Source organism: Ahaetulla prasina, chromosome 1 (assembly GCF_028640845.1).
Source record: "Ahaetulla prasina isolate Xishuangbanna chromosome 1, ASM2864084v1, whole genome shotgun sequence".
Classification (NCBI taxonomy): domain Eukaryota; kingdom Metazoa; phylum Chordata; class Lepidosauria; order Squamata; family Colubridae; genus Ahaetulla; species Ahaetulla prasina.
This window is the reverse complement of record NC_080539.1, coordinates 96,200,529-96,217,158: the sequence shown is the minus strand read 5'-3', so window position 1 is coordinate 96,217,158 and position 16,630 is coordinate 96,200,529. Positions and strand designations below refer to the sequence as shown.

At 37.7% G+C, this 16,630-nt stretch overlaps 1 protein-coding gene across 1 annotated transcript in view; it reads right to left on the bottom strand.

The window, feature by feature from the left end:
- Window positions 1-1,539: 1,539 nt before the first annotated feature.
- The window catches only part of SYNE1 (spectrin repeat containing nuclear envelope protein 1), a 363,177-nt gene continuing 348,086 nt past the window's right edge, over window positions 1,540-16,630 (bottom strand). Inside the window, exons 139-143 of the mRNA XM_058172424.1 lie at window positions 16,024-16,152; window positions 15,535-15,747; window positions 13,423-13,515; window positions 10,449-10,507; window positions 1,540-2,417 (exon numbers count right to left, since the gene is read on the bottom strand). Of these exons, the coding sequence (XP_058028407.1) occupies window positions 2,171-2,417; window positions 10,449-10,507; window positions 13,423-13,515; window positions 15,535-15,747; window positions 16,024-16,152 (741 nt within the window). The 3' untranslated portion in view covers window positions 1,540-2,170. The remainder of the gene's footprint in view (window positions 2,418-10,448; window positions 10,508-13,422; window positions 13,516-15,534; window positions 15,748-16,023; window positions 16,153-16,630) is intronic.

Genomic DNA, 16,630 nt, shown 5'->3' with positions numbered 1-16,630 from the left:
AAAACTCCTTCACATAAGTTAAACTTCACATAAGTTTAACACATACTAGAAATAACATTTGTATTTTAACAACAACAAAACACCCACCTCTTTTCCCCATCATATCTATAAACAACTCTTCAAAGCATCGCCATTCAGCACTGTACTTGAAGACAAGACTGAGTTGTTGTTTTTTATTTCAAACACATTATGCGAAGACCTCCCTCCCTAGAGAAGGCTCTAATTCGGGTCTAATTCTCCCTAGAGAAGGCTCTAGTTCGGGTCTGGATGGGGACGAACAGGCTCCGACTCAACCCATCCAAGACGGAGTGGCTGTGGATGCCGGCAGCCCGGCACAGTCAGCTTACTCCTTTGCTGACTGTGGGGGGCGAATCATTGGCCCCCAAGGAATCGGTGCGCAATTTAGGCGTTCTCCTGGACGTACGGCTGTCTTTAGAAGATCATTTGACGGCTGTCGCGAGGCGAGCTTTTTGTCAGGTTCGCCTGATTCGCCAATTGTGCCCTTTCCTGGACCGGGACTCGTTATGCACAGTCACTCATGCCCTCATCACTTCCCGCCTGGATTACTGTAATGCTCTCTACATGAAGAGCATCCGGAGGCTCCAACTGGTACAGAATGCGGCCGTACGGGGGATTGAGGGAGCTCCTCGTAGCTCCCATGTAACACCTCTCCTGCGCGGGCTGCATTGGTTGCTGGTGGTCTTCCGGGTGCGCTTCAAGGTGTTGGTTATCACCTTTAAAACACTCCATGGCATTGGACCGGGATATTTATGGGACTGCCTGCTGCCGCCAGTTCCCTCCCATTGTCCGGTGCGTCCAGTGCGCTCTTATAGGGAGGGCCTCCTTAGGGTGCCGTCAGCCAACCAATTTGTCTGAAATGGTGTAGGGTTTCCTGCCTGGGCAGGGGGTTGGACTAGAAGACCTCCAAGGTCCCTTCCAACTCTGTTGTTGTTGTTGTTGTTGTTGTTGTTGTTGTTGTTGTTGTTGTTATTATTATTATTATTATTATTATTATTATTATTATTATCCTCGTTCTCCACTAGGGGAACAGACCCTGGGTGAGGGGAAAGAACTTAGAACACTACAGTTCCATTAATATAACCTTACAATAAAGTTAGAACTGGAACTTCTGCATGTGTTTCTTGTCTGGACTACTTTGCAGAACTGATAGCTAGGGACAGACCATCATAGAGAAAATCTATGTGGCTGCCAACTCGATGACACATGATCAATAAAACGCACAAATCAGTGGTGGGTTTCAAATTTTTTTACTACCGGTTCTGTGGGCGTGGCTTGGTGGGCGTGGCATGGCTTGGTGGGCATGGGGCCAGTCAAAGGTGGTATTTACTAGTTCTCCGAACGACTCAAAATTTCCGCTATTGCTTCTCCAGAACTGGTCAGAACCAGCTGAATACCACCTCTGGCAAAGATACATACATATACACACACACAGCTCCAAAATATACTGTTTAAAAAGAAGGAAGACGAAGGATTTCCTGGTTTCTCTATCAAGAAATAAGTACACTAGTCTTAGCAAACTGTACATACATAAATATTTTTAATACTTAATATCCATGGTTGTTCATAAAGTTTTCATGATTTCATTTCTTACATATCTTTTTTAAATTATAAAATGTGCCATTTACAATTTGTGCATTCAAAGCAAAGATTAGAACATCATGCCTCACTCAAAACCCCACCAAAAATGGGGAAAATAATATGCTGCCTTGCAAGCTTTTAAAATTGTATGTTACAATGGTTTCTAAAATCACTCCAGTTTGTTTCTTACAAGTATATAGGTTTATATGTAAGTTTAGTTTAAAATACCAGTAGAGTAGTTAAATAAAGATTGTATAATAGCTCTATAATGAGCAGTACATACTGGTCCTTCTTCAAACTGAAGTCCTCTGCTAGGTATTGTATAGAGTGATGGTCAAAATTATAAAAGTAGCTGAAAAACCCAGGATGCTATTTGGGGAGAAAAACTTTCTATTACTTAGTCAACATCCATGGAAGAGATGCAAGTCTTTAATGGCCCAATTAATGTATTCCATGGCTCATTTTGATATTGACAGACATTTAATTTATTTATATCGGCAGGTAGGTCATGGAAATCCTACTGAATTCTGGGTACTGCATTTGAAATATTACTGAGCTGCTGGAAATCTTTTCATAAAGGTGGTGGGCCATTTGTGTATCTAAGCATGGGATGGAAGGAGCGTGCAAAATTATTTGACAGGGTGCAGCTATAGTCCTCCTCACTCGCTGGAACCAAGCAGGCGAGGGCCATCAGAAGTAGCAAGAGAAGCTGGAGAGGAAGAGCTGCTCTCAGCACCCTGAGGAAGAAGCAGTGCTGTGGTCGTGACTGATGCCCCTGGTTTTCAGAACGGGAGGAACCGGAGCCACCTCTTATGGGCCTGAAGAGAGAATCGAAAACAGAAGTAAGCCAATGCAACTCTGGAAAATGATAGCTGGATCAGTGTATTGCCCAAATAGTATTTACCGTAAATATATATGTGGCATTCATAATTAGTGATTCCAAATTTTCTAGATGTGAGAGGCTCAGAAATCTGATGCGTTTTTATTAAAAATTATCTAGCATCTCCAATACTACCAACTACAACAATCATCTGTCACGCTAATTTAAGATATACTTTATCATATCAATATCTATGAATGCAAATGATATGGCTTTAGAATACATAATTTTAAGAGCTAGATTGAAGGAGCCATGCATTAACAAGGGTTCTTTAGGAAGCTGCCCAGATTTTTTTTTTAAAAAAAGTTTCTTGCAAGAGTACAGCAATATATCAATATACAATTAGAAGATATTATCATCCAGTTAAGTACATATTGTATATAATAGCCTCTTTTTGCACTGAATCAGCATCAAACCAATGTTTTCCCCCTGTTTTATTGTAGTATAATTTATAACCCTATAAAAAATTATTCAGCAAAACCTAACAGAATGACTTCCTGCTTGCCATGACAAGCATTTATTTCTAATTCAGAAGATATATCCATCTTTATATCTAGTAATCCATCAAAATGACTGCAGCATTGTTAACTTTAAAGGGTGTGTTTATGTTCATTTTATTACTAGGGGGCAATTTAGGGCATCTTCCTAACCTTCTGAACATCAAGAAATCATGAACTGGATTGCTAGTTTCACTTTACAAATGGAGACACGAATATCCAAAGCTAAAAAGTGATCAACTGTTTAAGATGATCAGTTAGTTAAGAGATCCAAGATTAAAAACATAAAAGTTGCAGATTATTTACAAAACACCACCAAGGTTAAGATGGGAAGTGGCATTATTTGGTATTCTTGGGTTATGAAAGTATTGAAAAGATGTGGCACATTTAGCAATATCAGAGCATCTGTATTGACGTTTAATTAAACCCAGCCTTCCAGGACCTTAAGGAAATCAATTGGCCAAAATACAGACAAAGGGAACAGGCAGTGCCACTTAATTTTCACCTGAGACTGTATATAGACTCTTGTATTGATAGACAGTTTTATTTTCATGGCTTTCACTTATTCCTCAGCAATGTGTTTACTGCTGTCCTTCCCATTTGCACTTAGTGTGATAAAGAGTACAGGCTCTGATTACACAAACCTTTTGAAAAAAGGAAGGTATGGATTGTATTTAGATCCTAGAGTTAGGCACGTACAGGAAGTCCTCAAATATCAACAATTTATTTAGTGGCCATTCAAAGTTACAACTGCTCTGAAAAAAGGGACGTCTGTCCATTTTTTCACACTGATGATCATCGCAGCATCCCCATGGTCACGGGATTCACCCTCGGATGCTTGGCAACTGGTTCATATTTATGGTTGTAGGGTCCCGGGGTCACATGATACCCTTTTGCGACCTTCTGACAAGCAAAGTCAATGGGGAAGCCAAATTCACTTAACAACCACGTTACCAGTTTAACAACTGCAGTGATTCACATAACGAACGCGACAAGAAAAGTTGTAAAATGGGGGCAAAACTCACTTAACCAATTTCTCCCTTAGTAAACATAAAGTTCAGGCTCAATTCTGGTCATGAATTGAGGACTACCTGTATATGTCACAGGGATTGCGTGGAAATTAATGAAGAATAGCAACTGGTTTTTCTCCATTGCAATAGCAATAGCACTTAGACTTATATACCGCTTCACAGTGCTTTACCTCTCTAAGTGGTTTACCCAGTCAGCAAATTGCCGCCAAACAATTTAGGTCCTCATTTTATCGACCTTGGAAGGATGCAGGCTGAGTCAACCTTGAGCCTGGTGAGATTTGAACTGCCAAATTGCAGGCATCCGGCAGTCAGCAGAAGTAGACTGCAGTACTGATTTTTGCACTGCTGGAATACCTGGTGGCATGGCCCCTATTTCCTAAAAAATTCAGAACTGAAATACTGGGTTCAAATCTGTCTTTATCTGTGAGTCTTAGGTCACAGAACCTCGTTGTAAGCCTACAAATTAAGTCACCATTGACTCGAATTTCAGACTTTCATCAACTAGTGGTATTCAATTCTTTAAAAAGTACCGTATATACTCGAGTATAAGCCGAGTTTTTCAGCACATTTTTTGTGCTGAAAAACGTCCCCTCGGCTTATACTCGGGTCTATACGGCTTATACTCGAGTTGTTTTTTTTTAAGCCCCTCGGCTTATACTCGAGTATATACGGCTTATACTCGAGTTTTTTTTTTTCTTTTTTTCACATTTTACCGGACTGGAGCCCTGCCGGTGCAGTGAGAGGGCGGGGGGGGGGAGCCGCCAGCCTTCTCAGCTGAGGAGGAGGTTTCCCAACCGGTAGGTGCCTCATTTCCCACCCTCGGCTTATACTCGAGTCCCCAGTTTACCCCAGTTTTTGGGGTAAAATTGGGGACCTCGGCTTATACTCGGATCGGCTTATATTCGAGTATATACGGTAAATCATTTGAGATTTGTACTTTTGACTGATTATTGCTTTCATTTTATCATTCGTGTCTCAATTGACTTGCATTATCGGAAATAAGTTATCTGATGTTCTCTTTGGAAGCAGAATTCCAGGATTTTTCTCTGAATACTATAGAAATATGCGTTCTTTTTAAAGAACTTTTATTTTTTGTCTCAATATCAACACTTCTTCCTGTTCACTTCTAGAAAGGCTGCAGGAGTCAGGTTTATTCTCTGCCTTAGAACTGAATGAAGAGCTGGCACCTGAGGAAGTAATATTCAGCAGGTAACGGAGCAATTGGAGGAGGAACATATAAGGCAGAATAAACAGAAGATACATAATGATTGAATAAGAACCTCAAGAAGTACTCAATAAGAATGTACTTAGTCAAGGCAACTGGAAACACAAGATACCTTCTGCATCAAATAACAGTTTATGAAAATGAACACCAACATCTACTGTATTCATATGGTTATTTACATTCTTCTTTGGATTATTGCAATGCTGTTAGGCATTTTTAATTTTTCCTTTAAGGCTTTTTGTTTCTATCTTGCAATCTGATATTATACTATTTATTTCTAAACACAGTGATAATTTGTGTCCACCTTTGCTTTCATTATCCTCATCTTTCCCATTCATTTCAATGTCATCTGATGTTGAATATAGCCATTCCCCAGCTCCGTTTTTGATTTCTGCACATACATCTCTTCAATTATCTATTATGCAATTCTTTTGTGAATCCTCAAGCCTCACGTTTGACATTTGCTTTTTCTCTCAAGGCTCTTTATTTATGGCTAGATGATATTTATTTTCCCTAAAAAATAAAGGACAAGAATGGCAAGCCTTAACTTGCCAATGTGTAAAAACATTTCAGTTTTAATTGTTGAATTCATTTTTTTCTTTTGATAAATCTCTAGGGAGATTCTCAGTCATCCAGGTCATGGTTGTCCCAAAGGTGCTTTTTTTCAAGAGGCAACTGGACTTTCTGCTTTTTCTTTGAAGATGTTTCTTCTCATCCAAGAAACTTTTTCAGCTTCAGCTGCTTCTAGAAAAAAAGCACCTTTGGGACATTTTATCCTTCTTTTCTTTTTCATTTTAGATTTGTAATTGCTTATATTAGATTGCAAATTGATCTCAATGGCCTATTTACTTATGTGATTCATGCTTATATTTAGTAGAATTGAATTAATACGGACTATGATTTCAGTGGGATCTAATTAGGTTAGTCTGGATTCAACTGTGTTGAATGGCATTGAATTTCTGAATTTCTTGCCATTGATTGCACAATCATAACAATATTGCACAATCATAACAATATTCCAAAGTAATTTAATTAATGAGACCTGAACTATTTCACGGAACTGAATTTTAAAAGAAATTAATCTGAGATAATTAGTATGTATCAGAAAGAAAAAACTAAAAAAAATAAAAACATAGTACAATGGCCTAGGCTGCAATTTTTAATGTTATAAAAAAGACATCCAACTGTATTTTATACTTCTGGGAACCAAATTTAAAAAATTAGTTTAAATTTATAGATAACTTGTCAATATAATAAAAAATGTACATTTATATACCAAATTTTAGTTACTGAAATTTAAAAAGTGGGTAATGAGGGATGCAGTGGCGCAGTGGCTAAGATGCTGAGCTTGTCAATCGAAAGGTTGGCAGTTCAGCGGTTCGAATCCCTAATGGGGTGAGCTCCTGTTACTTGTCCCAGCTTCTGCCAACCTAGCAGTTCGAAAGCACGTAAAAAATGCAAGTAGAAAAATAGGGACCACCTTTGGTGGGAAGATAACAGTGTTCTGCGCGCCTTTGGTGTTTAGTCATGCCGGCCACATGACAACGGTGATGTCTTTGGACAGTGCTGGCTCTTCGGCGTTGAAACGGAGATGAGAACCGCTCCCTAGAGTCGGGAACGACTAGCACATATGTGCAAGGGGAAACTTTACCTAATGTTAGATTAAATAAATCAGTGAAAGTTTTAGGCTAAATACAGGATTTCAAACTTTAAGAATGTAAACCTGTTATTTTTTTTAAAATAATAATAAATGCCTGATTAGGCGGCAAAAACCTGGTGACAGAAAGTTTGACTGTGTTCAAGTTATCTTATTTTTTTCTGTCTGTACTGTCTTGTGGAATCCCATCAAAATCTTGTTAAATCTCAGGGTTATGCAGAAAACAGTTTGAAAAATCATGTGCTTAACAATACTATTTTATCTGACTCTGGAGTGAAGCCAGGAAAAACTTTCAGTGGACTTAAGGTTCTTGTCCCACTAAATTTTTCTGTACTTCTTTAATGGAGACGCAGATGCTCTTCCCCGATTGCTCCTCACTGCCAGAACAGTAGCAAACAGGCTATTTCAGTAAACAGAAGAAGCAGCCACCAGCAAAAATTACTTTACTAAAACAGTTCTGGTAGGAACTCCCTTTGGAGATATGCTAGTGAAATAAAAGCTCTAGATATTGTATATGGAGGAATAAAGTACTTTGACATATGGGAGATCTAAGCTTTATGTGAACTTCTTTGCTTTGTTAAATGCTGCAGAATTAATTAACTGCCATGCTTGCCAATGTATGCTTCCTTTCCATTTGTCTACATTTTTAAGAAGCCATCTTTACCTGTAATAGTTCTAGTGTGTAGCTGAATCACTTGAAGTAGATTAACACACATTCTGCAATTGTGAAAGAGCAAAACTGGGAGTTATGGGCAATGCCACACTAATGTGAGACAAAAATCGATTTCTGATCACAATTTATGCTGACCATATAATCATTGCCTTTTAAAAAATTACTTCCTTTAGAAACTGGGTATCATTAGATATGAAAAGTGGGATGAAAGAACATGGTACTTAATGATCAGGTTCTAAGACTTCAGATTGGATCACTGGCGCCAAATTCTAAACAGGTAGTTTAAGGCAGCCCATAATGTAAACACCCTGGAGAAAAGGACACAATTACTTTAATCTTTAATCACATAAAATGTCTACACAGAGTTAAATCCAGGGCTGAATTCCAATAATATAAAGTAGTAGTTGAAAAGCCAAATAGGATGCCATGAAACTGGTAGTTTTGGTCTGCTTTGAGAACCAAAAGATTCTGTGTGTAATGGGCAAATGAAATGCTTTCATATTTATTCATCTAAAATGCTGTCCGGCTAATCTAAAATTGTATGGGTTAAATGACTTCGTTTTTATTTCATACAGTAAGTCTACTCTACTAAAGATTGCTGATCCAGTGCAAGATCAAACACAAGATGTTTAGATCAGAGGCATGTTCAAATATTAAAGGACACAATGACAGCCTGGCCCCTTTTATCAGTTAAAACTGCAACCACAAACTGTCTGGCTTGTATGCTTGATTAACTTTTCTATTCAGTAGAAACCCATTTGTATTCCATGCTTGTCTGGATGACAAATTGGGTTTTGTGTTACGCCAATGTTGTACTGCTAACAGATGTGTTAGTAAACACCGATGGAGAAAGCAGATCTGAGAGGGCCGCATGGAAACCACAGTCAGAATGCGGGCAAATTCCAAAGAGGTGCCAAATGTTCCAGAAATGCACCAGCTCGCTCATTATAATTCCCAAAGCAGCAGGAAAATGCTACATATTTGTCAAGGGAGGAGGAAGAAAAGTGGCCACAGACACAGTGTTTGCCTTACATCCCAAGCTGCCATTTCTCTATTTCCCTAAAACCATCCTCATTCCTCAACTGCATCAAAAATAGCACCATTTCTGTCGAGTGGGCCTTCCTTTTTTGAGTGGCCGAAAATGTGCAGCTCAGAAAAAAAAATGGTACACTGTATATCTTAGTTTGATGTTTGATTAAAAACAAAACGCAACTGAAAGATAGCAGTTAAGCAGAAGAGCAGATGCAATGTATGAAGAAGAATGGCACTATTTACAAGGGATAATAATAAGCGCAATAATAAGCAGTCGGTACATTTTCTGCCTTATTTGCCAGTAAAGTGGTTCAGTTATGCAGTCAAAATTGTATCGTTTTTTGAAAAATGCTGGGCATTATGAATAACAAATGGTAATAAATGCTGGCTAGTATTCCTTGTTCCTCTCCATGCCCCTACATTTCAAAACATTTTGATTGGAAAAAATAGTATCTATCTAGGGAGGACTGCTACCAAATCCTGAGTGCAGCTTCTGCTTTTGTACAATTGATTTCTTCTATGTTTGCATGAATTATAGATTTTCTATATAAAATAATTTAACCCAAACAACACATTTGGAAACGTAATTCAACAAATGCCAGTATGCCTGTTCCAGTGAAATAAAATGAAGACTGTCAGTGCAAACTTTAGCTGCACATAATTCAAGGAGATCTAACTGATTGTAGGGATTTAGTAAGCCTCTATCACTAAAGAGTGGGCAGGTGTGATCTATATTTTCTGATGTTCCATGTTTTCTTCATGTTGTGCTATTTGTATTTAAACAATACCTGTTGACATCGAAAGGGAGTCATAGTACAGGGGTGTCAAACTGGCGGCCCGCAGGCCGGATGCATCACGTGCAGGCCACACCCACCCCAGCTCCGTGAAGGGGAAAAATGTCGTGAAACATCACATGATGGCAATGTGACGCGGTGAGTTTGACACCCGTGTCCTAGAACATAAATGTGGTTATTACGTTTTGGATTCTTTGTTCTGATTTGGGTCATGCAAGAAAAGAAAGCCAGGAAGAAAAAGTAAATTGTTGATTATAAATAGATAAAAGCACATATATTTCACAACAACAGAATGCAGAAGCACTGTTAGCAGCAGGCAAGACAGATTTCTAGACAGGTGTAAACACTGAAAGCTTTATTTGTTAAGTCTGCTTTCTAGTAACTAGGTAGAGGGTGCCTGTGCTGCTTTCAGAATGTCCTAAGTAAGCAAGGTTAAAGCTGAAGTAAGGATGCTGGCTTGGCAAGGAAGCTGTTTTAGAGTGAAGATGTGTTTCTGCCATACCTTCATTTGCCATCTTCGTTTCAGCTTCTGAAATTTGGTTGGGCTCATGAAATTAGAAAACCCACAAACGGAACAAAATTTTGAGGAATGTAAGTTTAGGAAAAGAATAAAAAAGGGAGTGTTATGCATTTTATTCAGGTTTGTGGGTTGTTGTTTTTTTTTTGAATTCAGATACGATGTATTGACTTATCACCTGCTTTAATTTAATCTCTAGAAACAAAGAGGATGATAAAGAAATTTTTTTTTACCGTGAATCTGGGAATGGAATCTCCATTTGTATTTTAAATGCAGTATCATGAATGTAATACCAATGCGTTCCAATGCGTCTAAGAATTTAGATAACGGATATTGGCTGGAAGAAGCCAAAGTTAAAACTAAGACCAATCAGTTTTTACTATTTCAAATCAGATTTGAAAAATTCTGGAGAAAAATTAATAATCATTGAAAAAAATACTCAGGCTATTGATATCAGAATGGCCAAGCATCCTTGTTGTGGGCAATTTCCATCATCCTCTCCGAGTTCTAGAACAGAGTGCAGAAACTAGGAGAATAAGGTACCTGCTACGCGGACTGCTGACAGAGGGTCCAGGCTGTGAGACATTACATTTGCCTCGTGGCTGTTTGCAATGAACAGGGGTAAAGAAAGAAGAATGTTCAGTCCAGGCAAATAAAGACAAGCTACTGATGAAATTAAACTAAAAAGAGCAGCAAAGGAAACACAAAATCAAATGAAGTAACTAATTCCCATGAATCAAGGAAACTGGCTTTTCTTTTCCCACTTTTAATTGAACATGAAACAGAACATACAATGTAAACTTAAAAATGACATTCTAGCCAATAAAGCAATATACAGGAAATGCAATGCAGCTTTTTTTTTTAAAGCTATGGGAAATATTTTGGTTTATTTTACTATTTAATTTTTTAAAGTATTGTTTGTTTCTTCATCTTCGTCAACTTTAGAAATTGAGTAACTAGAGTTTCAGTCTTACACTAGCAGTATTTTATTTCTCATGATTAATGCAGTTTTGCTCCAGTTCAGTTATCATCCTGGCTGTGCAGAAGATGCTATAGACACAACCGTAGCACAGAGAACCAGGAATTGGATTATCACCAAAGTGATTATAACTGGCAAGTAAGGGAAGAAGCTGTGATAATGTCATAATGGCTAGGTTCACATACAGCATTAAACAACAAACCACAGTTTATAAAGTGCAATGACTGGTTAAGGTGCTGGCCTGGAAACCAGGAAATTGTGAGCACAAGTGTTGTCTTAGCCATGAAAGCCATGGGTGACTTTGGGCCGGTTAGTTTCTCTCAGCCCAACTCACCTCACAGGAAGATTGTTGTAGGGAAAAAGAGAAGGAGAAAGTATTATGTATGTTTGAGTTACTTCAAAAGTAATAATGGTGTGGTAAAAATCTTAAGAAATAAAAAAAGCCAAATAAACCAGATTATTAAATCATGAGGGAATGTAGTTAGAAGGAATAATTTTTTGCTTTTTGTAATCTTTCAGAAAAGAAAAGAATGATTAAGTCTGAAATATTTTAAAAGCTAAACTGCATGAAACTATTTCATATGCTATGAATGGACGTGACCACTAAACAGACACTATGTTAGAAATTTTAAACATTAAAAATGGAACTTGGAAATACATTTCCAACAATTATTTGGTAAAAGTTCCTTGCACCAGTAAATTAATAATTCTTTTCATGTTAATGAACATGAAATGTATTTACAAATATTTAACACAATTAAAAATAATGACTTAGGAACCATAGCTGTTGGGATTTTTGCAGCTTTCTCTCCTGAAAAGCCAGTGTTCCTTTATATTCTTAAACAAGTAAAGGCAGTGAAATCAATTTTTGCAGGCCATAAAGCTCATAATGTCAGAACTAAGATATAGTTTTATAAGAAAGCAAATGAAAATTGGCAGTTCTGTAAAAATTAAGGAAAGCTGGATAATAATTAAATAAATAAAATAATAATTTAAAAAAGGAGAGAAATTAAAATCAAGTACACTCCAGGAATCAAAGTGAGGCATAGGACAAGATATACTCTTTATTTTTGGGAACAGAAAAAGAAGAATGGAAAATGGTAGGAGGAGGTTCCGGAACTGCAAGAAAAGGAACGGAATACTGTGTAAAACACAAACTGGCACACTTGGAATGGTATTGCTATTCCTTGCAAGTGTGAATGTGGGGGCTGGGGGAAATTTATGCTTTTATGTTTCACAACAAAATAGCTTGTTTCCTCTCTCTTCAGAGCCGTCATTATTTAATTGGTGAGAATTAAAGGGTAGCAATTGTAGTAAGTTTGGTCAGGTTTCTAATTTTATTTTCCAAGAACACAAAGAATCTAACTTTGTACCTCAAATGCTACAAGCATTCTCTATCTGTATACAGGTAGTCCCCGCTTACTGACTGCCTCATTTAATGACTGTTATATCAGTGCTTAAAAAACATGGCTGATCTTTGCTTTTATAACTGTCACAGTGCCCTGCCATCATGTGATTGCCATTCAGGCACTTCACAACTGACGCCCATTTACAATTGTTGCAGTGGTCTGCAGTCACGTGATCGCCATTTGTGTTCTTTGTCACTGGCTTAGGTCACGCAGAGTTAATTGAGAAGGCAAAAATAAAACCATAAGTCATAATCGTGATATTTTTCTTAGTGGCTGAAGCGTTAGGCAACAGAGTCGCAAGTCTCAATTGTGGTTGCTAAGTGAAGACTACTCGTATGCTGAATTTGATATAAATAATAAAATTACTTCCTTTTATCCTCCCAACTCGAATCATTTTCCTTGTGCTGCTCTTTATCAAGAGCAATCTTATCGTATTTTCAGTCCATCTCTGCAAATATCACCATACTGCTTTTAGCTCTTACAAGGTTTGTTGTATCTCACAAGGCCGAGTGTGTGGGAGGGGCCATTTGTACGACTGCTGTTCCAAATGACAAATGTTTGTAAGCTTAAATATGGGCCACTTCTCCCAAGAGTATGGTGGCTAGTCCCAGAGTTTTTGCCTCCCAGGTTTCTACTTTGAGCAGTCAGTCTCAGAGCCAGAACTCTGAAAAATGTAACGTATGAACTTCTATTGCGATGTTTGCTTAAACTCAGGTTACGTGTTGAACTGGTTAAACTACTCCAGAATAAAAAAACAAAACAAAAACAGAGCTGTCAGATGTAGGAATTGTGAGGCAAGACAAGCCTTTGAAAAGCTTCCATCCCTTAGAGCTGTTCTTCTCATTCAAAAGAAGTAGCATATCATGTATACACCTGCTAGACTTTGAGTCCTGATTTTGTATATATTTATACAGAATTTAAAAATTCTGACTTGATGCAGGGTAAAAGATGTACAAGGTTGAGGAGGCAGCGTTTTTTTTTGGGAGGTGGGTCTGGACCATTATTCTGGTCTGATGCTTTTCTTGGTGGGAGGGCTATGACAAGAGGTGTTTGAGACTTTTCACCTTGGCTACAGCTATCTGGTGCTTCCACCCAAGGACTGGCAAAAAATAATCTGGCGTGACATTACCATTCTCTGTCGGCTTGGAGTGCTCCTTCCAGATACTGGACTGAGGGATCCTGATGTGTCCAATTCATCAGCAGAAGACCACGAGGATAAGTCCTGAGTGGTTAGTTATCATCAGTTACAATCATCAATCAATCAATCAATCAATCAATCAATCAATCAATCATCATCACCATCTTTAACTTGCACAAGTGAAGCTTTCTGGATGGTATGCAATTTAAAAACATAAAGCAGTAAAACTATCTTGCATGGAGAAATCAAAAGGTCTTCATCTGATACCCTCAAAGGCACGTCTCTTAGAAGAGGAACAGCCTCTCTCCCATCACTGCCCTCTCTAGGTGCTTCTTATTCAGTAGGAACACTTGGAGAGTAGTTCAGATCAAAACCTTGGGATATAGAGAGGTACCTATGAAAGGAGACAGCAGGGCTCAAGGTTTTTTTTTTTTAAAAAATAATGAGAATGTATGAAAAGCACCTCTCTTCAATCAAAAAAAAATGTTCTTTTTCTTTTTTTCCAGGCTGCTTTGGAGATTTTTCCACACTCTTTTTTAATCTGTATACATGCACATTCATTTCACTTTCTTTTGGGAAAAACAGCAAAGTGGCAGCACCTTCAAATCAGAGGCAAAAGGCTATTTCTTTCTTTCTTTCTTTCTTTCTTTCTTTCTTTCTTTCTTTCTTTCTTTCTTTCTTTCTTTCTTTCTTTCTTTCTTTCTTTTTTTGCAGTGTGACCCTCTGTGGCAGTCCAAATTGCACACCTGGTAAAGTGGGGGAGTCATCTCTACAGGGAAACTACGTTAATAGCACTCAGCTAGCTAGATGACTCATAATTAGCATCTCTTATCTTCTCTGAAATAATTTCATAATTACTACCCTCCTTTAGTGGATATCTAATGCTTATCTGGCCTGAATGAAAAGAATAGTGGTGGATGTCAACCCTACAGGTAGTCCTTCACTTACAACAGTTCGTTTATTGAATGTTCAAAGTTACAATCGCACTGAAAAATGTGACTTATTACTGTTTTTCATAGTTATGACCTTTGCAGCATCCCCACGATCATGTGATTTACATTCCAATGCTTGACAACTGGTTCATATTTATGACGGTTGCAGTGTCCTGGGGTCATGTGATCACCTTTTGCGACCTTCCGACAAGCAAAGTCAATGGGGAAGCCAGATTTACTTAACAACTGTGTACTCATGGGGTTAACTGAAGCCAGAAGGGCAAGTAGGAAAGGCGGGGATGGGAACTCATTCTGGTGCCTTCATCATTCTTAGTGTGATGAAACACTGGGAAGTTCAATTGCAGGGATTCACTTAACAACTGTGGTAAGAAAAGTCATAAAACGGGGCAAAACTCACTGGAAAAAATGTCTCACTTAACAAGAAAAATATTGGGCTCAATTATGGTTGTAAATCAAGGACTACTTGTATTTGGTGACATCTCTGCATCATACCACCTCCTTCACCATAACGTATTATAAAGAATATGCAACAAATGTGCAAGAAAATTGTTCACACGAAAAAGTCAGTAACAAAACAAAAGCTGTATGTCATACAGATCAAAATAAATGCAATCTTTATTTAAAAGGGAGAAAGGAGAGTCCATTAAAGCTAAATGTCTGCAAAATGGTGAATTAGATTTTTAGACACCAAAATATACTTACAGTTAAATAAACCCACTAATAATGGTGAATACTCATTTTGAAAGAAAAGAGCCAAACACTGATTTTCTTCATTGGTCAGGGAGAAGTCTCTTATTGCTTGAAATTTAAGCAGAACTCAGACCCAGCAAATCTTTGTCTATGCAATCCAAATTCTTATAAATCAAATTCTATTAGACCAGGGTTACCACTAAAGTTAGCTTGGGAATATATTAATAAAAGTTTAAAAGAAAATTTGTCTTTACAGGGGTAATAAGAGTATGATAGCATGATATCAACAGCATGATAAAACTTTTAAGGTTTACAGATTTTAACATCAGTAGTACATGTCAAAAAAAAAAAGTACAAACAGTACAAAGAATATGAAGGCATTCTGGTAGCAAAAATGCAAATTGGAAAGAAATCGGCTATTGTAACTTGCCATGATCAAAAGATCATAAAAAAAACTTACCAACTGACTGCTTGAAATATCTAGAATCTTCTCTAGTTCTTTAATGTGACGTGTCACATCTTTCAGGAGCATTTTTAGCCTGTTTCCAATGACATGGACCTTTTCTTTGGCCTCTAGACAATCCTTGCCTTCAGCATTGACTAGCAGTTGGCAGGACATGTCTTGAAGAGAGGCCACTTTTAACTGAGATTCTAGAAGCTCACGTCGTATTTGCTGTTGGGAACAAAAGTGAGATATTTTGGGCTTTAAAACAACGTATAACGGGTCAAAATGAAATTCATTTTGCAAGAATAAGTTTCTTCTGGTCTGATATGATGGGATTATAAACACCCTCTGGGGAATAATCTAGGAAAACTTTCTGGGAAGAAATAAAGAATTAACCCTAACTCTTTAAATCCCCCCAACAAAATTTGATACTGTCACTTATTTCCCCATTAATGTTCTCCAGACATCCCTAGACATCTGGTTATTAAAATAAAAGGATACTACCATGAGAAGCCTGTGATGATCCTGCAGAGTATCAGAGTCATGATTTGGATTGATAGGTACTATTTCATTTTTTCTCCTGTCGATGTTCTCCAGCCATAATAATAAGCCATGGCTCATCTCATGGAAATCCTAAAAACAAAGGATAAGAGTGTAATAATGCTACCCATCTCTGTCATCTGAGACAGTTGTTCCTGCAGTTTCTTGTTTACCTCACTGTTGCTGGCTGTGGAAGTTGAAATCAACAAGTCTTAAAGTTGCCACATTTGGAGACCCCCATTCTAAGCTATTGCTTAAAATGTTAACAACTAACACTGTGCTTGTATCTCCTTTCTCCCCTTAAAATTTATTTTTACAAAACACTTTCTGATGTATTACAACTGTATATCATTGTAATGTCTGAGGTAACAGAATTCCTGCAGGCAAGGAGCAACCAAGTTTTGCAATATTGTTTTGCAATGCTAGAGTTTTATTATGCCAATTAATTAATTAAGCCAAATTAAGACAATTAAGCCAAAAAGTGTTCTAACTAAATAAATATTTTTTTAAAATGAAAGAAAAATACATAGATGTACTGTATGTCATTTTCTTGATACTCCAGGCTGTGATT